The sequence below is a fragment of the Triticum dicoccoides genome, chromosome 6B (assembly GCF_002162155.2).
Source record: "Triticum dicoccoides isolate Atlit2015 ecotype Zavitan chromosome 6B, WEW_v2.0, whole genome shotgun sequence".
Taxonomy (NCBI): Eukaryota; Viridiplantae; Streptophyta; class Magnoliopsida; order Poales; family Poaceae; genus Triticum; species Triticum dicoccoides.
Window position 1 is genome coordinate 218,658,216 of NC_041391.1, and position 23,304 is coordinate 218,681,519.

At 47.6% G+C, this 23,304-nt stretch overlaps 1 protein-coding gene across 1 annotated transcript; it reads left to right on the plus strand.

Annotated features, from left to right (window-relative positions):
* The first annotated feature begins 6 nt into the window (after positions 1-6).
* On the plus strand, positions 7-1,994 carry LOC119320276. Its single transcript, XM_037594398.1, has 3 exons — positions 7-554; positions 1,173-1,338; positions 1,447-1,994. The coding sequence occupies exons 1-3, from the start codon at positions 128-130 to the stop codon at positions 1,550-1,552; spliced, it is 699 nt and encodes a 232-aa protein (XP_037450295.1). The 5' UTR covers positions 7-127; the 3' UTR covers positions 1,553-1,994.
* The last annotated feature ends 21,310 nt before the right edge of the window (positions 1,995-23,304 follow it).

The window sequence follows — 23,304 nt, forward strand, 5'->3', positions numbered from 1 at the left end:
CACCACCACGGATTCCGCGCTCTCCTCCCCCACCTTAGGTGGCCTCGCCGCGCTCCTCTCCTCCTTCCCGCGGCGAACTTCCAAAAAGCTTGGACTTTTGAGTTCAAGACGGCGACAGATTCCGTCGATGCGAGGCCGAAGGCGCCAGATCCAGACCACTACCAACACGACGCCGGCAGCAACCTTCCCACAAGCAGCGGCCATGGTGTACTCGGCCTCCCTGCAAAGCTTCCTCCCGCCCTCGGCCCACGCGGCGACGTCGTCGTTCCAGCACCGGCCCAACCGTGCCCGCCCCTTCCAGTGCGCGGCCGTTTCCGCCCCGTCGTCTTCGGCCGCCTCGCCGTCGGCCTCGGCCGTCCCGGCGGAGCGGGTGGAGCAGCGCTGCAGCGGGAGGGCAGGTACTGGATGCTCAAGGAGAAGTACCGCACCAGCCTCACAAGCTCACCAAGCTGCCCATGGAGCGGACGCCGACAAGCTCACCAAGGAGGACGTCGACGTGCGGCTCGGCCTCTTCCACCGCCGCAAGCAGCAGTGTATGCCCCTGCTCTGTCAAGGTATAGTCTGAATTCTGAAAAAAAATTCAACTCTGAATTTTTATCTTGTGGCACCATAAGAGATACTCTGAATTTTGATGTCTGTGCCTGAAATTTGAAAATACAACACGGTTAAAGGAAGATTGTGTCCTCAAAGAACCTCCTCTTCCTTTATTAAGCAAAATTACAGGAGGGGCTGAATGACTAGGCTGCGAATCCTAAGCAGGTGTGTATCTATCTTGTTTCTCTCTAGTGCTACCTTCAGATTGAAGGATCATGTGTACCACCAGTATTCCGTGTAATATTAATACCCAAAGGAATGCACTTCTGAATTTGTACCGTACTTTGGTTGGTATCCTCTGCAAATACCCAAAGGAGTAGCAAAAAGGAACATACGTACTGTGTGCTTGCCAGAATGATGATACAGAGACCAAATTGCAACAAAAAGTAATCCTTCAGAGAGTAACACAGTGAAACCAGAGAACCTATTGGTCTAAGACCGTTGTAAAAGAAGAGATCAATCTGCAGCTCCAAACAGTGAATTCGTTTGACAGATTTTACAACTTCAGAGAGTGATATTTTTTTCCCTGTTTCCACAATTACCTCCACAACTCAGACTAAACCCCGCTTCTTGTTTAGGGATCAGGGATGCGTTGAAGGTTAGGAGCCTGATGAACGAGCTGACTGCAGCCAAGACTGAGCTGAAACAATCAAGGGAGGTGATCAGCAACAGTAAGAAGGCTCTGCTAGACAATGCCCTGAGCCAGCTCGACGCGTTCAAGAATCTAAGCAATCCAGCAATTAAGTAATTAAGCAATCCAGCAATCACTCACTCAGTGCCCTGATCTTTCAAGTATTAAGAAATCCAGCAATTAAGTAATTCAGCTTTACAATCAAGTTCTCTGTAATTCAGCAGCAGCGGCAACAGAGGCGGGGCGGGGAATACCAGCAGCAACAGAGGTGAGAGCGGGCGCGACCTTCGGAGGAGGGCCAGCACGGAGAGGAAGACCCTGGGCTAGGAGGAGAGGTTGAGCAGGGCCAACGCGGCGATGAAGACCCTGGGCCAGAGCGGCGAGGAAGACCCAGCGCCGCGACGGCGTCCAAAATTGTCCGCGGCGACGGCGGCCAAGGCGGACCAAATCAAGGACCTAGTCGTCGATTTACTGCTTCTTGGCACGATTCAGAGGGAGGTGACGAAGAGGAAGAACTTTAGGAGCAATCCCGCTGCTCAGGTAGGCGAGGGCACACCCATGGCGGCTGCGCAGCTGGGCGGCGGTGCAAGGCGCCTCCGTGGAGGTCCTGCGCGTCTCCTCCGCGACCACGCAAGTCGTCTCCTGCACAGGCGGCTGGGTCTTGCGACGCGCGGAGACTCTCTCTGGGTGCTGAGGAGAACGGGGGAGGAAGACGGGGGATGGTGGCCGGAGCTGGCGACGCGCGAGCGACGGTGGAGAAGTGAGGAAGGAGACGGGGGCGTTTTTTCAAACGATTCAAAAGTATAAGGACATGTTTGCAAAATGCATAATGTACAGCAGCCGCGACATCTAAATCCGAACGAAGGGAGTATTAAAGAAGGAAATGCATAGAAAACCTCCACCGGCCAGGTTGGGTTAATTTTTCATTAAAAAAAATACAGATACTCACATAGACGCATCATTCATATGTACGCACACCCTATCCATAGCATCTTCATAGATAGAGTTGGCGTGTTATGAGATTGATGAAGTCATCATAGTCGACTCTTTATTGACGAAATGAACGTTGTAGAATTTTGGGTTAAATTTTCTAACCCGGCAGTCCTCATTATTCAAATCTTGCAATGTTGGATGATCCGTTGTGTTAGTTATATATTTTTATCCTCCGCCTCTCAACCCGATGCTCAATCCCTATCGTCGTGCTCGCTCACAATCGCCACACCTAGAAAACTACATAAGAGGAATGCGGTGCAGATAATATACTTCTATGTTGCTTTTTCAGTCACACACAAGTCATGCAGCCTCGCTTATTTCATTTTGATAGAATTGCACGACGTCCTCAACACGATGGCCTCATGTTGAGCTCACTTTCTCTAGTCAGGACTACAAGCATCCTCATGACAAAGGCAGTTGCTCATCGTGCTCTGCCTCGTCTCTTTTTTCGAAAAACTTTCAATCTATTCATATATGTCTATAGACCACCTAATGACGACTACAAGCACTAGAACGAGCCGAAGGCCCACCGTCGTCATCGCCCCTTCCTTACCGGAGTCGGGCAAAACTTGTTTAAGTAAACAGTCGAGAATTCGTCGTGCTAAGACCCCAAGGACCAGCGCACCGGAAAAGCAACCACCATCGATGAAAAGAAACGTAAATCGAAAGGATTCAACATGTAGACACATGAACGCAGACAAACGAGACCAAATCCATGCACATCCATCAGAAACAAACACCGATCTAATCCCATGAGATCCGTCGGAGACACACTTTCACGCGCCCTCCGACGGAGACACACCGCCGGGGTGAGGGCTAGGCGGGGAGAACCTTATTCCTTGTTTATGGAGCCACCGCCGCCTCGCTTTCTTGAGCAGGACAGAAACCCCATATGGTTCGACACTTATTGACCTTCTTCACCCCTTCACGTTATTCTCAAATGAAAGTATGTACATCCAGTACTTGTAATGAAACGTATATATGATATAACAATTATGGATTCCAAAATGAAAATAGTATATTTCCTCTTTCATGATGTTTGAATTCATATCCTTGGAAGGTGTATTTTTTCTACTACAACATGCAAGTGTTGCACTTCCAATCGTGCCAAATAGAAATGTATTTTTTTAGGGTTACTTTGGTAAATTTTATGATATGTCTTATTTGCTCTGAAAAAACATGATTCATAATCTAGAGTTTTAAATGTGGATGTGTACTTAATCTTCATGGACTGCTACTTGACCTGTTGTAATAAGGTGGTCCTACTTTTTGCACAATTCTGTATTTATCGTGGATTTAACACAGCAGATGACCTTGGGAAAGGACTTAGCTGTGGAGTCATCGCAACATAGTTAGCTCGAAGAGGTTGAACGAGACAAATGACATAGAGGTTTAACCAGGTTCGGCCCCTCACCACGAGATAAAAGTCTACGTCCTATTTCTAGTTGTATTGCTTGTGTTTCTATTACAAGGGAGCGATCACGCTTGACATAGCTATCGATCAATTGTTTCTTAGTCTTAACCCGCCGCAGGGTCTCACCCTTATATACACAGGTCGAGACCATGAGGCTTACAAGAGTCCAGGTCGGATCGCACAACGTGACCAACCTGATTTCTAAGTCGCCTTGCCTTGCAGGACAAGTCGCCATCGTGGCGGCTCACACCTTCCAGGTCTTGGTAGATCTCCGGGTCTTGGGCCTTCAACAAGCCCACCTTGTAAGCCGCCACCAATCTTCACATCCCATCTTGGTTCTACCTGGGCCTTCTTCATGTAGAGTCGCCAACGGTGTGACCCGACCCCTCCTGGGTGGGTCATACCTCGGGGTTATATCCCCAACATTAGGCCCCGGATTGATTTGAACTTGTTCATGTCAATCTTCACTTCTCCAAATTGGCGATTCTTCCTTTCAAATATTAAACAAATCGTATAACCCTCTGTGTTGTCATGTAAACTAAATATAGAGAAAACCCATGACATCGCAACGGATATTTTCGCATTAACTGGTCGTCCGAGAATCAAGGCGCCTCCAACGTTTAGATAATCATGACATCTCCTCGATTCCTGCACCTACCATTTCACTATTTCACCTTTTCCCTTATAAATAGGCTCGAGGGGGTTCCTTTTCACTTTTACCCCCTCCCACTTCCACTTCGTCTTCCTCCTCGCGACCTCCGCCGCCAGAGCTTGATACGTCCATTTTGCATCATGTTTACCTACTGTTATTTATGTTGTTTTATTGTATAATAATGCTTTTTGGAGTAATTCTAATGCCTTTTATCTCATAATATGCAAGGTATACACAAAGGGGGAGAATTCTGGCAGCTGGAAATGTGGACCTGAAAAAGCTATGTCAGGCTACTTATTCTACACAACTCCAAATAAGCTGAAACTTTACGAGAAAATTTTATGGAATATTTGAGAAATATTGGAGCAAATAAGTACCAGAGGGGGCCCACCAGGTGGGCACAACCCACCTGGGTGCGCCAGGGAGCCCAGGCGCGCCCTGGTGGGTTGTGCTCACCCAGGCCCACCTCTGGTGCCCCTCTTCTGGTATATAAGTCATTTTGACCTAGAAAAAAATTAGGAGAGGACTTTCGGGACCAAACGCCGCCGTCTCAAGGCGGAATCTGGGCAGGAGCACTTTTGCCCTCCGACGGAGCGATTCTGTCGGGGGAACTTCCCTCCCGGAGGGGGAAATCATCGTCATCATCATCACCAACAACTTTTCCATCTTGGGGAGGGCTATCTTCATCAACATCTTCAACATCACCAACTCCTCTCAAACCCTAGTTCATCTCTTGTGTTCAATCTTTGTGCCGGAACTATAGATTGGTGCTTATGGGTGGCTAGTAGTGTTGATTACATCTTGTTGTTGATTACTATATGGTTTATTTGGTGGAATATTATATGTTCAGATCCATTATGCTATTTCATACCCCTCTGATCTTGAGCATGATTATCATTTGTGAGTAGTGACTTCCGTTCTTGAGGTCACGGGAGAAATCGTGTTGCAAGTAATCATGTGAATTTGATATGTGTTCGATATTTTGATGATATGTATGTTGTGATTCCCTTAGTGGTGTCATGTCAACATCGACTACATGACACTTCACTATATTTGGGCCTAAGGGAATGCATTGTGGAGTAATTATTAGATGATGGGTTGCGAGACTGACAGAAGCTTAAACCCTAGTTTATGCGCTATTCCGTAAGGGATCGATTGGATCCAAAAGTTTAATGCTATGGTTAGAATTTATTCTTAATAGTTTTCTCATAGTTGTGGATGCTTGCGAGGGGGTTAATCGTAAGTAGGAGGTTTGTTCAAGTAAGAACATCACCTAAGCACCGGTCCACCCACATACCAAATTATCAAAGTAGCGAACACAAATCGAGACAACATGATGAAAGTGACTAGATGAAATTCCCGTTTACCCTCAAGAACCCTTTGCTTATCATAAGAGACCGTTTTGGCCTGTCCTTTGCCTCAACAGGATTGGGCTACCTTGCTGCACTTTTGTACTACTATCGTTACTTGCTCGTTACAAATTATCTTGCTATCAAACTACTCTGCTACTTACAATTTTAGCACTTGCAGACATTACCTTGCTGAAAACCACTTGTCATTTCCTTCTGCTCCTTGTTGGGTTCGACATTCTTACTTACCAAAAAGGCTACAATTGACCCCCTATACTTGTGGGTCATCAAGGCTATTTTCTGGCGTCGTTGCCGGGGAGTGAAGCGCTTTTGGTAAGTGGAAATTGGTAAGGAAACATTATTACTACATGCTGAAATTTATTGTCACTTACTACTATGAAAAACAATCCTTTAAGGGGTTTGTTGTAGCGACTAGACCTCAAACGGTCAAGTCTTTGTGCATCAGTGTCATCCCTGGATCAGTAATGCTGACACGCACAGTACTCGAGGAATTATAACAAAGTTTCAATCACACACTTATTACATCGAGTCCTCATAAAGAGTATGATTACACAAAATATCATGGCTAAAGGCCATCTAAACTAAATAACTGCGGAAGCTTCTAAGGTAAATGATTCCATCAACTCCAACGGCATAGCTGAGTGCAAAACAACGACCCATCGCACCTTATTCATCGTCTAAGTAGTCTGCAACATGAGACGTTGCAGCCGTGTAGGTCAGCACATTGAATATGCTGGAAGAGTTACACTGTAAAGTAATGAAATGCAAGAACTACATCTACATGCAATATTAGGCTGGTGGAGGCTGTAAGTTTTATGATTTTGCATAAAGCTAGTTTTTCCGTACAACAAAGGAATAAATTTATTTAACTACACCCATGTTGCCCATTATTTGAGAAGGTAACCCCAACTCAAATCCCAATTAAAAGTATCATCATTAACCCAACTCAAATTAATTAAAATAACATGATGAGATCACATCAATAGATTCAAGTACTAGATACTCAAGATGTCCATAACCGGGGACACGGCTAACCATGATTAGCTTATACACTCTGCAGAGGTTTGCGCACTTTTCCCCACAAGACTCGACCACATCCATGATCGGATGATCGAGACATAGCCTTTCTGAAACATTAACTCTCTACTCCGAGCGGACCGGTACACCTACTTTCCCCTACATCTGCTAGTCCACCTCTTCAAGAGCTCACGCAACTTACTCAACTATGCCAGAGCCCATAATGGCTTGTGGCTGCACACGGAAGTTTCTAGCATGAATAATCTTATGATCCCTTTGAGCCTGGGTGGCAAACCATAGGAAGAATCACACAGGTACTCCAAGATTTTCCAAAATAGGCATCACTAGGTTCCCCAGGTTCCTGCAACCAATCCACCCAGATGTATATTAAAGTTGCCACCTTAATGTTATCCATGATTAAATAACTCTCAAACTTCCATGTGTGAATCACGATCCAATCCCTATCTACGAGAATGGCTAAGCAATAATAAGCATAACGTATATTCCCGGGGTGATCAAAAGGTATTAGGTTCCTTCCTCAAGCACTACAACCAAAACCACATGTTCCCAAATCCTACTCATGCAAAATATTTGAGGAGCAAAACTAAATGCATAATAAAAACTAGGTATAAAAGAGTATGATCAAAGTGTAACTTGCCTTGCTGAAGATCTGTAAACTCTAGAGATTCGTAGTAACAAGCTTCGCACTCCGGGTAATCTAGCATAGACAAACAATGGCATACATAAGCAATCACTCAAACGAAACACGGGAAAAACCGAGAAAAGATCCAAATCGAACACGAAACAAGCAAACGGCTTAAACTAACAAGAGTCAAACCTAATAGGATTATTCACATGTGAATTATATCTTAACAATGGGTACAAGTGATTAGCTATGATTTGCAAAAAGATTAAACTCAAACGGAGCAACGAAACTCAAAATATGAACGAAACAAGATCGTTTACTAATCTGGACTAAACTCAACTTTTACAGTACCAAAATCATGTTCAAATTGGTTAACTGGAAAGAACAGAACAATACGAAGATTTAGGCGCTGGTTTCATCTAATTTGGATAAACGAGTAAAAAGTTATGCTAGTTTAAAGATTAGGGACTAAATCGCGATAAAACTATTTGTGGATAGGTCCTTCGCCGAAAATAAACTAAAAAGAAAAGTCGTAAGGCACGAACGTTCGCTATTTGAACTTAACCGGCGAAAAGCGTTCGTTAGAACGAACGAACGAACGGACGGACGTTCGTCAAATAAATAAACTCGAACGAAAAACCGATCTAAACCGAAAACCAAAAAAAAAATCGTAAATGAACCAGCGAACCTGGGCGGTTTTCTACTGGTTCTCGAGGACGGAGGAATCCGGCGGCGAGGTGGGGCTCCAGCGAGGCAAGGCAGCGACGCGGGACGGCGGCAGCGCGGTGCGAGGCGAGGCGCGGCACCGGGCGGCGGTGCGATAGCAGCGGCGGTTGGCGGCGGCGCGGGCTACGATGGTGGGCGGCGGCTGCGATGATGGTGGGTCGGGGTGGAGGTGGCGGTGGACGGCGTATATAAAGGCCGAGGGGGCGCGGCTTGGAGGAGGGGACGGCGCCGGGCGGAGTCCGGCTCGGACTCCTCCTCGGCATTCGTGCCTCGCACGGCGGAGAAAGGCGGCGGCGCGGATGGGCCAACTGGGTTTCGGCCCAGTCGGTCCAGGAAACCTTTTTTTTTAAAAAATTGCCCAAAAGAAAAATTCCTAATGAAATATAAAAGAAATTCTAAAAATGCCAAAAACAATTTTCACCGTCTAAATAAAATATTTAGGACAAAGTGAACATTTTTATGGCCTAAAAATGCAATTTTCAAAAATGCATATTTTTCTAATTCAAATAAAATACCAATAAAATCATAATTTGATTTTAAAATTCTTTCTCCAATATTTCTCTTAGTTTGAAGAATTCATATTATCTTCTCTCATATATTTTTAATATTGGAAATAATTGGAGAGAAAATAATGAAATCAAAATGATCCTTTCTTCAAATTTGAAATAAAATTCAAATATGAAAATTGTGAAACCTCCAACTCTCTCCTTGGGTCCTTGAGTTGCATAAGATTTCTAGGATCTCAACAAAATGCAAGAACAAATATGATATGCATGTGATGATCTATGTATAACATCCAAATTGAAAATTGGGATGTTACAAACCTGCCCCCCTTAAGATGAATCTCACCCTCGAGATTCGGGTTGGTGAGCAAAAAGGTTTGTGTGGTCTCTATGGAGATCTTCTTTTTTCTCCCAGGTGGCTTCCTCCTCGATATGGTGGCTCCACTGAACTTTGCAAAACATGATAACCTTGCTGTGAGTAACTCGACTGGAAAACTCAAGAATCTTGACTGGCTTCTCTTCATAAGTCAAAGCAATGTCTAACTAAATTGCTTCCAGTGGCACTGTATCTCTTAGAGGAATATCGGCCATCTCTGCGTGGCACTTCTTCGACTGGGAAACGTGAAACACATCGTGAACTCCTGACAATCATTCTAGCATTTCCAGCTTGTATGCAACTTATCTCATGAGTTCCAAAACTCTATATGGTCCCACAAAACGTGGTGCTAGCTTTCCCTTGACTCCAAAACGCTTAACTCCTCGAAGCAGGGACACACGAAGATATGCTTTGTCTCTGACTTCGTAAACTAGCTCCTTGCGTTTAGTATCTGCATAACTCTTCTGCCTGGACTTGGGTACCTTGAGTCTGTCGCGAATCAACTTAACCTTCTCTTCAGAGTCTTTGATTAAATCCGGTCTGAACAACTGTCAATCTCCAACTTCATCCCACAATAACGGTGTCTTGCACCTCCTTCTGTACAAGGCTTCGAAAGGGGCCATCTTCAAACTGGTTTGATAACTGTTGTTATAAGAGAACTCTACATACGGCAAATTGTCATCCCAACTAGATCCATAATCTAGCGCACAAGCTCTCAACATGTCCTCCAGAATCTGATTGACTCTCCCAGTCTGTCCATTTGTATGTGGATGAAAGGCTATACTGAACTCTAGTCTGGTACCCAAAGTGTCATGCAACTGATTCCAAAACTTTGATGTAAACTGGGTTCCTCTATCTGATACAATGGTCCTCGGAACTCCGTGCCGACATACGATCCTGGTCATGTATATCTTTGCCAAATTAGCACTCATATAGGTGGTCTTCACCGGGATGAAATGAGCTACTTTCATCAAACAATCGACTACAACACAAATAGAGTCATAGCCTGAACGAGTCCTAGTTAATCCAGTGATAAAATCCATGCCAAGTTTATCCCACTTCCATTTGGGTATCGTCAATGGCTGTAGCAATCCGACTGGCTTCTGATGCTCTGCCTTGACTCTCTAACATACATCACATACTACTACATACTCGGCTATATCCTTCTTCATTCTTATCCACCAGAAACTTTCCTTCAAATCTAGATACATCTTAGTGTTGCCTGGGTGAATCGAGTACAGTGAATCATGGGCCTCCTGCAGAATCAACTTCCTGATCTCACGGTCGTTTGGCACATATATGCGATCTTCAACCCATAAAGTGTTGTGCTCATCGTCACGAAATCCTTTAGCCTTTCCTTTGCTCATCCTTTCCTTTATATCAGAAATCTCCTGGTCAGTCTTCTGGGCTTCCCTGATCTTACCCAAAAGAGTGGACTTAATTTCCAATGCTGCAACATAACCTCTCGGTACTATCTCCAAACATAGCTCTCGAAGACCATCTGCTAACTCCTTAGGTAATCCTTCGGTTATGAGCGTGTTAACATAGCTCTTGTGGCTCAATGCATCTACTATGACATTGGCCTTTCCTGGGTGATAGTGCAATTTCATATCATAATCTTTGATGAGCTCCAACCATCTCCTTTGCCTAAGGTTGAATTCCTTCTGCGTGAAGATGTATTTCAAACTCTTATGATCCGTGTATACCTCACAATGGTTTCTAATGAGAAAGTGTCTCCATGTCTTCAGCGCATGCACTATGGCTGCTAACTCCAAATCATGCGTAGCATAATTCAGCTCATGAGGTTTAAGCTATCGTGAGGCATATGAAACAACTCTCCCTTCCTGCATAAGTACAACTCCAAGTCCTTGACGTGAAGTGTCGTAATATACTTGATAATCCTTACGTTGGTCTGGGAGAATTAACACTGGGGCTGTAATCAAACATTTCTTCAACTGCTGAAAACTGGCTTCACAATCCTCAGTCCATTTAAACTTGCTGTCTTTCTTCAATAACTCCGTCACGGGCTTTGCAATCTTGGAGAAATTCTCAATGAACCTCCGATAATAACCTGCGAGTCCAAGAAAACTTCTGATCTCTCCAACTGATGTGGGTGCCACCCATTTAGTAATAGAAGCAACCTTGGTAGGGTCTGCAGCTATTCCTCTCCGGATATAACATGTCCGAGAAATCCAACTTACTTTAGCCAAAACTCACATTTGCTGAACCTCACATACAATTGATGTTCTCTGAAGTTCTCAAGAACCAAACACAAATGTTCCTTATGCTCTTCTTCGTTCTTTGAGTAGACCAATATATCATTAATGAACACCATGAAAAACTTATCCAAAAACTCCATAAACACTCTGTTCATCATGTTCATGAAATAGGCATGCGCGTTAGTCAGACCAAATGACATAACGGTATACTCATATAGCTCGTACCTTGTGGTAAAAGCTGTCTTAGGTATATCCTGCTCTCGAATCTTCAACTGGTGATAACCTGATCGAAGATCGATCTTAGAGAATACTTTAGCTCCTTGCAATTGGTCAAACGAATCATTGATCATCGGCAGTGGGTATTTGTTCTTGATCGCCACCTCATTCAGCGCACGATAATCAATAACCATCCTTAAGGATCCATCCTTCTTCTCCACTAGAAGCACTAGGGCTCCCCAAGGTGATGAACTTGGTCGAATGCAACCTTTCTCCAGTAACTCCTTTATCTGTTTCTTAATTTCCTCCAGATCTTGTGCGAGCATACGATACGGTATCTTTTATATTGGCCCGGTGCTTGGCAAAAGCTCAATCAAAAACTCAATGTCTTGATATAGTGGCATGCCTGGTAACTCCTCCGGAAATATGTCGGGGTAATCCTTCACCACTGGTACTTCCTCTTGTACAACTCCTGATAAGGAATTCACTTGAGTTCTCCTCGGCGCATGCCGGGATACATACTTGATCCTCTTTCCTTCTGGGGTGGTGAGAAGAATTGATTTACTAGCGCAGTCGATGTTTCCTTCAAACTTGGATAGCCAATCCATTCCCAGTATCACATCTAATCCTTGTGACTCCAGAACAATTAGGTCGGTGGGGAAAACATGTCTACCTATGGTTAGTGGCAACTGATAGCATCCCCTACTAGCCATATACTCTGCTCATGGGGAACTTACTAACATAGGTGACTTAAGGGCTACGGTTGGCAGGTTATACCTATCCACAAATCTCCTTGATATGTATGAACGCGATGCACCAGTATCGAAAAGAACAAGTGCAGTAAATGCATTAATCAAAAACTTACCGACAACTGCGTTGAGTTGATCCTCAATCTCCTCCACACTGACATGTCACCTGACCTTCGGTGAAGGGGTTAGGCTTCTTGGCAGATCCTCCATTGCCATTACCATTCTTTGCTTCGGGACATTCAGTAGCATAATGTCCGGTCTTCTGGCACTTGAAACACGTAATGTGGCTCAAATCCCTCTTGGCTGGTGTTGAAGGGTTGGAACGGTTCTGGCTGCTGCTTCCTCCATTCCCATTGCCATTCTTGGGGTCACTATGGTTATGCAAACTTGCTCCATTGTGCGTATGTCCTCCATGGTTATGGCCTCCATGGTTGTGGTTATGTCCTCCCGAGTACGAGGAATAGAGGGGCGTCTGATGAGCTCCTAAAGTGTACCTCCCCTGTCCATACTTCCTCTTGCGATTATCAATCTATTGTTGCTTGCCTTCAATCATGAGAGCCCAGTCTACTAACTCCTGGTAGTTGTTGAATGTTGCCACCATCAACTGCATGCTCAGCTTGTCATTCAGTCCTTCCAAAAACTTCTCCTGCTTAGCGACATCTATAGCTATGTCATCAGGGGCATAGCGTGCTAATTTGCTAAACTCATCCACATACTGGCCCACTGTATGTCCTCCTTAGCGCAAGTTGCAAAACTCGCGCTTCTTCATGCTCATAGCTCCTGCTGAAACATGGGTAGTGCAGAAAGCCTGCTGGAACTGATCCCACGTAACAGTGTCAATGGGGTAAGTGGCTGTGAAATTCTCCCACCAAGATGTTGCGGGTCCATCAAGCTGATGTGTAGCAAAACGCACTCTCTCTGCATATGTGCATCCTAAAGTGGTCAGCTCTCTTCCAATCTTGCGGAGCCAATCATCTGCAACAATCGGCTCAATGCTGCTAGAGTACACCGACGGATTCAACCTTAGAAAGCGGGCTAGGTGATCAACAGGGGGTGGCAGTGGGTTATTGTTGTTGTTGTTGTTGTTGTTGTTGTTGTTGTTGTTGTTGTTGTTGTTGTTGTTGTTGTTGTTGTTGTTGTTGTTGTTGTTGTTGTTGTTGTTGTTGTTGTTGTTGTTGTTGTTGTTGTTGTTGTTGTTGTTGTTGTTGCCTTGGTTCTGGTTCTGAACTAATATCTGCATCAAGGCATTCTGCTGCTGGATCAACTGAGTGAGTTCAGGTGGGAAGGCAAATCCATTGTCACGTCTCAGAGGCATCTGATAGGTTATAAGGGGTGAAAAATAGAATAGAATGGGGTCTAAGAGAGATTCACTACCCATAATGCTCATGAGACAAACACAAACAATTTCACTTCAATCAGTAACACACAAGTCACACAAATCGGTCTAACCTATGATTACAAACTTGATTGTTGCTAATTACTTGGAGGGAACAATACTACTAATTACAATGGTGGTCATCTAGAAATTTTCATCAGAGGAAGACTCCATGATATCTGCTCCAGCTTCGTCAATGTAGTTGTCATCGCTGTCATCATTTGCATCACTATCCGTGTCGGTGTCATCCAGGATGATGTAGTCCTCCGAGCGGATCTCTGTTGCTCGCTTGGTATTCCCATCTTCCTCTTAGGTTCTTCATGCTTCTCCAGTAGTACGACAATCTCTTCCTCGTATCCATCGTGTGTAGACTTGAGTTCCTCCTCTAGCTCGTTGTTTCTCTTCACCAGTTTCTTGATCTTCTTCATGTGGATAATTTGTTGATTCTCCTGTCGACGAATATGATCTCCCATCTCTTGAATGTAGGCTGCAATTGATCCATCCCTCCTGGTGCGAATCATCTCCCATTTGTCATCTCGGCAGCCACATATCTGTAAATGGTATTCTCTAGTTCTTTGTGATACACCTCACATATGCATCCAAAGGTGATATGTGCGGCCATGATCTTTCCTATACTCCAGCTTGGTGCATCCAGGTAGAAATAAATAGGCTCTGTTGTTGGTTCAAATATCCTCCCAGGTACCCAGACTTTGATCTTCCAGCGCTCCTCTTCTGGTACAGATGTAGAGAAAGTCCCCGTGAAGCTTGGTAGTCTGATGTTCAGATACTTAGTGACTTCCTTCAAGTGTTTCCTGAAAGGGGTGTCGTCATTCGGCTGAGCGAACTTGTTCCTGGGATTCGCCATCTATAGAGTAGAAAGAGAGGCGAATTAGAAATGAGTAGAGAAGAGAAATCATGTGGCTCATTCTAGTGGTCGCATCCTATAGTCAGCGTGTGCTCTGATACCATCTTGTAGCGACCACACCTCAAACGGTCAAGTCTCTGTGCATCAGTGTCATCCCTGGATCGGTAATGCTGACACGCACAGTACTCGAGAAATTATAACAGAGTTTCAATCACACACTTATTACATTGAGTCCTCATAAAGAGTATGATTACACAAAATATCATGGCTAAAGGCCATCTAAACTAAATAATTGTGGAAGCTTTAAAGGTAAATGAGTCGATCAACTCCAACAGCATAGCTGAGTGCAAAACAACGACCTATCGCACCTTATTCGTCGTCTGAGTAGTCTGCAACATGAGACGTTGCAGCCGTGTAAGTCAGCACATTGAATATGCTGGCAGAGTTACACTGTAAAGTAATGAAATGCAAGAACTACATCTACATGCAATATTTGGCTGGTGGAGGCTGTAAGTTTTATGATTTTGCATAAAGCTAGTTTTTCCCTACAACAAAGGAATAAATTTATTTAACTACTCTCATGTTGCCCATTATTTGAGAAGGTAACCCCAACTCAAATCCCAATTAAAAGTATCATCATTAACCCAAATCAAATTAATTAAAATAACGTGATGAGATCACATCAATAGATTCAAGTACTAGATACTCAAGATGTCCATAACCGGGGGACACGGCTAACCATGATTAGTTTATACACTCTGCAGAGGTTTGCGGACTTTTCCCCACAAGACTCGACCACATCCATGATTAGATTATCGAGACATAGCCTTTTTGAAACATTAACTCTCTACTCCGGGAGGACCGGTACACCTACTTTCCCCTATGAGGGAGTCCTGGATTAGGGGGTGTCCGGATGGCCGGACTATGACCTTTGGCCGGACTCCCGGACTATGAAGATACAAGATTGAAGACTCCGTCCCGCGTCCGGATAGGACTTTCCTTGGTGTGGAAGGCAAGCTTGGCGATACGATATGAAGATCTCCTCCCATTGTAACCGACTCTGTGTAACCCTAGCCCTCTCCGGTGTCTATATAAACCGGAGAGTTTTAGTCCGTAGGACGAACAATAATCATACCATAGGCTAGCTTCTAGGGTTTAGCCTCTCTGGTCTCGTGTTAGATCAACTCTTGTACTACCCATATCATCAATATTAATCAAGCAGGAGTAGGGTTTTACCTCCATCGAGAGGGCCTGAACCTGGGTAAAGACATCGTGTCCCTTGTCTCCTGTTACCATCCGCCTAGACGCACAGTTCGGGACCCCCTACCCAAGATCCGCCGGTTTTGACACCCACATTGGTGCTTTCATTGAGAGTTCCTCTGTGTCGTCACCCTTAGGCCCGATGGCTTCTTCGATCGTCAACCACGACGCGGTCCAGGGTGAGACTTTTCTCCCCGGACAGATCTTCGTATTTGGCGGCTTCGCACTGCGGGCCAATTCGCTTGGCCATATGGAGCAGATCGAAAGCTACGCCCCTGGCCATCAGGTCATATTTGGAAGCCTAAACTGCACGGCCGATATCCGCGGGGACTTGATCTTTGACGGATTCGAGCCACAGCCGAGCGCGCCACACTGTCACGATAGGCATGATCTAGCTCTGCCGCCAGACAGTGCCCCGAGCGCCGCTCAGGTGTCCACTCCGACCATTAGCTCGAAGCGGGTTGCGCCAGTCGGGGACGGTCGGTTGGACGCCGCCCCAGGAGCCGCAATCTCTACGGCGATAGAGCCAAATACCAGCCTAGTCCTTTGCAAGGCCCGTGACTCCAAGGTGCCGGACTCCATTCCGGACTTCGAATCTTCCGCACCCCTTCTGATCGAACCCGATTGGGCTCAAATCATGGAGTTCACCGCCGCGGACGTCTTACAGCACTCGCCCTTTGGTGATATCCTGAATTCACTAAAGTCTCTCTCTTTGTCAGGAGAGCCCTGGCCGAACTATGGTCAGCAGGGTTGGGATGCGGACGACAAAGAAATTCGAAACCCACCCACCACCCACTTTGTAGCCACTGTCGACGATCTAACCGACATGCTCAACTTCGACTCTGAAGACATCGACGGTATGGACGCCGATGAAGGAGACGACCAAGAACCAGCACCTATAGGGCACTGGAAGGCCACCTTGTCATACGACATATACATGGTGGACACCCCCAAAGCAGGGGATGGCGGTGAAAAAGCGGAGGATGACCCCTCCAAGAAGCAACCCAAGCGCCGACGTCAGCGGCACCGCTCTAAATCCCGCCAAAGCAAGAATGGCGAATCCGGCACCGGAGACAACAATACCTCGGACAGTGCCGAAGACAACCCCCTCCAGCAGGATTCAGCGCAGGAGGACGAAGGAGCCAGCCCTCATGAGAGAGCGGCAAACAGAGAGGTCGAGGATGACAATTATATGCCTCCCTACGAAGACGAGGCAAGCCTCGACGACGACGAATTCGTCGTGCCAGAGGATCCCGTCGAACAAGAGCGTTTCAAATGCAGGCTTATGGCCACAGCGAGCAGCCTCAAGAAAAAACAGCAGCATCTTAGAGCTGACCAAGACTTGCTAGCCGATAGATGGACTGAAGTCCTGGTGGCTGAGGAATATAAACTCGAACGCCCCTCCAAGAGTTACCCAAAGCACAGGCTGCTACCCCAACTAGAGGAGGAAGCAACTAAACCTACATCACCAGCGTACGATGCGCCCAATCGGCCACCCCGTGGCCGGAACAGAGAGGCCCTTCGGCCCTCAATCCAAGCCGCACCCCGGCGCCGCTCTAAGAATACCAGAGCACGGGGAAACGCAACAGACCTGCGAGACATATTGGAGGATAAGGCAAGGCAAACAAGGTCGATCTACGGATCGCGTGGGCGCCCCACATCACGTGACGATAACCGTAACGCCGGACATGATAAATATGGCCAGGCCGAATACAACAGACAAAGCTCATCCGAGCTACGTCGCGATATAGCCCAGTACAGGGGCGCCACACACCCACTATGCTTCACAGACGAAGTAATGGATCATCAAATCCCCGAGGGTTTTAAACCCGTAAACATCGAATCGTACGATGGCACAACTGATCCCGCGGTATGGATCAAGGATTATCTCCTTCATATCCACATGGCCCATGGTGATGATCTACACGCCATCAAATTGCTCAAGCTTAAAGGACCAGCTCGGCATTGGCTTAACAGCCTGCCAGCAGAGTCAATTAGTTGCAGGGAGAACCTGGAATCCGCATTCCTTGACAACTTCCAGGGCACTTATGTGCGACCACCAGACGCTGATGACCTAAGCCACATAATCCAGCAGCCATAGGAATCGGCCAGACAATTCTGGACACGGTTCCTAACCAAGAAAAATCAAATAGTCGACTGTCCGGACGCCGAGGCCCTTGCAGCCTTTAGGCACAACATCCAAGACGAATGGCTGGCCCGGCACCTAGGACAGGAAAAGCCGAAATCTATGGCAGCCCTCACGACACTCATGACCCGCTTTTGTGCGGGAGAAGACAGCTGGCTTGCTCGCAGCAATAACATAACCAAGAGCCCTGGCAATTTGGATACCAAGGACAACAATGGCAGGTCACGTCGCAACAAGCACAAGCGCTGCATTAACGGCGACAATACTGAGGATACGATAGTCAATGCCGGATTCAGAGGCTCTAAACCTAGTCAACAGAAGAAGTCATTCAAAAGAAACCCTCCGGGCCCATCCAGTTTAGACCGGATACTCGATCGCTCGTGTCAGATACACGGTACCCCCGAATAACCAGCCAACCACACCAACAGGGATTGTTGGGTGTTCAAGCAGGCAGCAAGTTAATTGCCGAAACTAGAGACAAGGGGCTGCATAGCGATGACGAGGAGGAGCCCCGGCCGCCGAACAATAGAGGACAGAAGGGCTTCCCCCCGCAAGTGTGGACGGTGAACATGATATACGCAACCCATATCCCCAAAAGGGAGCGGAAGCATGCTCTAAAGGACGTCTATGTGTTGGAGCTAGTCGCCCCAAAGTTCAACCCATGGTCCTCCTGCCCGATCACTTTTGATCGAAGGGACCACCCCACTAGCATTCGTCATGGCGGATTCACCGCATTGGTCCTAGACCCAATCATTGACGGATTTCACCTCACTAGAGTCCTCATGGACGGCAGCAGCAGCCTGAACCTGCTTTATCAGGATACAGTGCGAAAATGGGTATAGATCCCTCAAGGATTAAACCCACAAAGACAACCTTTAAAGGCGTCATACCAGGTGTAGAAGCCAGCCGTACAGGCTCGGTTACACTTGAAGTGGTCTTCGGATCCTTAGATAATTTTTGAAGCAAAGAGTTAATCTTCGACATAGTCCCATTCTGCAGTGGCTATCACGCCCTGCTCGGACGAACCGCATTTGCAAAATTCAATGCGGTGCCGCACTATGCATATCTCAAGCTCAAGATGCCAGGCCCTCGCAGAGTCATCACGGTCAATGGAAACACCGAACGCTCTCCCCGAACGGAGGAGCACACGGCGGCCCTGGCGGCGGAAATACAGAGTAGCCTCTCAAGGCAATTCTCCAATCCAGGTGTTAAACGTCCGGACAACGTCAAGCGAGCCCGGAGTAACCTACAACAAAGCCGGCTGGCATGTTCCGAGCAAGCATAGCAGTGCGGCCCCAACCCCAGCCCTCGCCAGATGGTGATATCGGTACCACGCATACATAATTACACTTTGGAAATACCATGGGCATAAGGGGAGGGGCACAACTACGGCACGCCCAGAATGCGGCTCAACCGCACTAAGGGGCTCCCCATTCCGCCGTTTGTTTTTTTATATATACTTTCAGGACCCAACTATTCGGAAGGCCTGTCCGGCAATACACTCGCCGAACACACGATGCAACAGCCAGGGAGAGAACAAGCCACGTCAAATGTCCAGGTGGTCTCTATAACGAGCTAAATACATGTTTTACTTAAAGTCCCGCAGCTTACCCCTGGAGGGGGATATGTCAAATAATCCCATCTCTTGTTTATCGCACCATTTGTATCGTTCTGCTTTCATAGCAGCCCTTGTTTTAATAAACAATACAGAGCTCTTATCTATTATTGTATTCATCTATTTTTTTATACAAATATGTTCAGTCATGACATTATGCAACCGTACACTTTGGTACGGCCAATACACCAGGGGCTTAAACACCCCTTAACATGGTGTGAGAAGACCGAACACTCTCATGAGTGAGGCACCCCGAACTTATAGCACTATATGCATCGGCTCAGAATCATGTCTTGGGTCAATTGTTGGGTTTGCTCGGCTCCCATGTTTTGGTACCTTACGTTCCGCAATGTTGGCTAAGGTAGCGTTGGGAGAACTACTGCGATTGTGCCCCAGTTGAGCTGGGTTAACACCTCAGTAGAGAAAGCTAAAACTGACCGTCATGATATTGCGAGAGACTGGTCGCTGTTCGCGAGGTTTTTCGAGTCCTTAAAGTCTTATGCCGCTTAGAGCGAGGAGCCGGATTTATCTGGCCTAGGCGTGGATAGCGCCCCGAACTCGGTCTTTCGAATACTAGGGGCTTCGCCAAAATTTAAAATTATAGAATTCTATGGCTAAGTGAGAGTGATAAAGCATTATAAGTCCGATGGCCTGGTTCGTTGTGCTGAGCGCCTCCCTAGATGGACCCAAGAATGGGAACAAGAGCGCTCAGGTTTATCCCGAACACCCCAGCACTCGTGGCATGGGGGTAGAAGCCGACGACTTGCATCTCTCAGATTTGATAAACGGCCGCACAGAAGGTAATATTTTAAATTAACAAGCGTTGCTTAACGCATATGAACAAAGTTTTCAGCATACAGGATAACAGATGCGAGTCTACTCAAAAATTACATCTTTGGAGCATTCGCCCGCTATAAGGCGGGCACCCTTCAGGACGCCCTTATAATACATCTCGGGCGTGCGATACTCCTTGCCCGGCGGTGGCGCGTCCGTCAAAAGCTTCTCAATGTCTAGCTTTCCCCAGTGCACTTTAGCACGGGCAAGGGCCCGACGGGCACCTTCGATACAGTCGGAGCGCTTGATGACCTCAATCCACGGACACGCGTCCACCAGTCGCCGCACCAGACCGAAGTAGCTCCCAAGCATGGCTTCTCTAGGTCACAGCCGAACTATGAGGCCCTTCATGGCCTGTTCGGCCACCTTGTGGAGCTCGACCAGCTGCTTCAGCTGGTCGCTCAGGGGCACCGGATGTTTGGCCTCAGCATACTGAGACCAGAACACCTTCTCCGTCAAGCTCCTCCTCGGCTCGGTAGAATGCGGCAGCATCAGACACACTACGGGGCAGATCGGCGAACGCTCCTGGAGAGCTTTGGATTCGGGTAAGTAACAAATAATTCACTTTTATATGCTTGCTTTGCATAAAGAATGCCTTACCCGCCGCTATTTTCTCTATCGCCTCGATCTCCTGGAGGGCCTTCTGGGCTTCGGCCTTAGAGGTCTTGGCACTTTCAAGAGCCAAGGCGAGCTCGGACTCTTGAGTCTTCGAGTCACGCTCCAAACTCTCATGTTTCTCCACGAGAGCGTGGAGCTCTTGCCGCACCTCCGCCACCCGCGCCTCCTGCTTCTCTCGCTCGGTGCGCTCCAAGGCCGCACTGTTTTCAGCCTTGGACACCGCTTCCTTCAGGGTCTCCACCTCGGTCGTGGCCCCTGCAACATTTACGTTGGTCCTGTCTTTATTTGCAATCAAGTATTTCTATATACATTTACATGCGGTATTACATACCCTCATTGTCCTCGAGCTGCTTCTTGGCACGGCCGAGCTCGTTCTCGGACCGCTCGAGACTCTCCTTCAATGCATTGACCTCCGCAGTGAGTGCGGCAGAGGTCAGTAGCGCAGCCTGCATTCCCATATTGACATATTTATGTTAGACTCCTGCGTATATCTTTTTAGATCCTCAGCTCGGCTTTTCTTTCCGAACGCCAAACTGAGCATCAGGGGCTACTGTCTATGCGGTAACATTTTTATATGTTTTGAATACATACCTCAAAGCCCGTTAACATGCTTGTACAGGCTTCTGTCAGCCCGCTCTTGGCGGACTGAACCTTCTGAATCACCACACTCATAACAGTGCGGTGCTCCTCGTTGATGGAGGCGCCGTTAAGCACCTCCAGCAAATTGTGTGGCGCCTCCGGTTGGACGGAGGTCGTCGGTGTCGTAGGCTTGCCCTTCTTATGAAGGCACCGCCTACCGGTTTCCGGAACCGTTGATGGTTCCGGAGCAGTGTCCGGCCTAGGGCCGGACTCAAATCCCTCTGGGGCTTTATCCCCTTTGGGCCTGGAGTCCGGGAGGCCGCCTTGCGGCACCTCCAGGACCACCTCCTCCTGGTTCAGTCCCTCTTGGAACTCCACCTCGGCGTCGTCCGTAGGGAGAGGAGAGGAGGCCGTCGGGAGTGAAGCGCTATTCACGTCCGACGAATCCAGGTAGCCGCTCGTCGAATCGCCGAGCTGAGCCTTGGGCGGACTGCATAATTGAATTTGGCGTCAGAAGGTACTGTATAATAGAGGAGCGCCATAAATTATTCGGGTGTCCGGATACTTATGATTTTGCCAGGGGCTTGACCCTGGATGGCCATTCCACCATGCCGTCTTCGGCATCAGAGGCATAGTCCGGCAGATGGGTCCTCCCCTTCTTGGGCCCTCCAGCCTCCCCAGTTGGGGCGGCCTTCCTTTTCTTCCCTCCCCCCGCTGGAGGGGGAGAGGCTTCTTCTTCTTCCTCCTCCTCGTCTTCAGAGGCGGAGGGCGCTTCGGGGTTGTCGAGTGATGAATCCGACACCACCAGGCGCCGGGAACTCTTTCGAGTTCCCGTGGCCTTCTTTTTGGCCTTCTTCTCCGGCACCACGTGAGGTGCCGGAACCAACAACTTCGTTAAGTGAGCGTCCGCTGGGTCTTTGGGCAAAGGAGCCGGATAGTCGATCTGTCCGGCCTTCTTGTGCCAATCCTGATTAAAGGGATGTGGGTTTATACCCCGCGTAGAATCAAATCTATGGAAAACAAATACCCCATAATGGAAAAATTAAACTCACCGCGCTGGCTTAGCACTTGGCGCAGAATCCACGATCCTCGGTGATGGGAGGGGAAACCTCGGAGCTCTTGAATAGCACCTTCCATGCATCCTCGTGCTTTGTGTCGAAGAGCCGGGACAAAGTCTGGTGCTGGGCCGGGTCGAACTCCCACCAGTTGAAAGCTCGTCGTTGACACGGGAGAATCCAGCGAAAGAGCATGACCTGGACTACGGTGACAAGTTTTACCTTCCTGCCAATCAGGTCCTTGATGTAGGTTTGAAGTCCGGTCACTTCTGCCGAGTTACCCCACAACAGGCCCGTCTCCTTCCAAGATGTGAGCCGTGTGGGGATGCCAGATCGGAATTTGGGGGCCGCTGCCCATTTAGGGTCACGTGGCTCGGTGATATAGAACCACCCCGATTGCCACCCTTTGATGGTCTCTACGGAGGCGCCCTCGAGCCATGTAACATTGGCTATCTTGCCCACCATGGCGCCTCCGCACTCCGCTTGGCGGCCGCCCACTACCTTCGGCTTGACGCTGAAGATCTTCAGCCATAGGCCAAAGTCAGGCTGGATGCGGAGGAAGGCCTCGCACACGAGGATGAATGCTGAGATGTTGAGGATGAAGTTCGGGGCCAGATCGTGGAAGTCCAGGCCGTAGTAGAACATGAGCCCCGGACGAACGGGTGAAGAGGAAAGCCCAGTCCGCGGAGGAAATGGGGGAGAAATACGACCCTCTCATGGGGCCTGGGGGTGGGAATGAGTTGCCCCTCATCTGGAAGCCGGTGCGCGATGTCGTCAGACAAGTATCCGGCCTTCCTCAGCTTTTTGATTTGTCCCTCCGTGACGGAGGCAGCCATCCATCTACCTCCCGC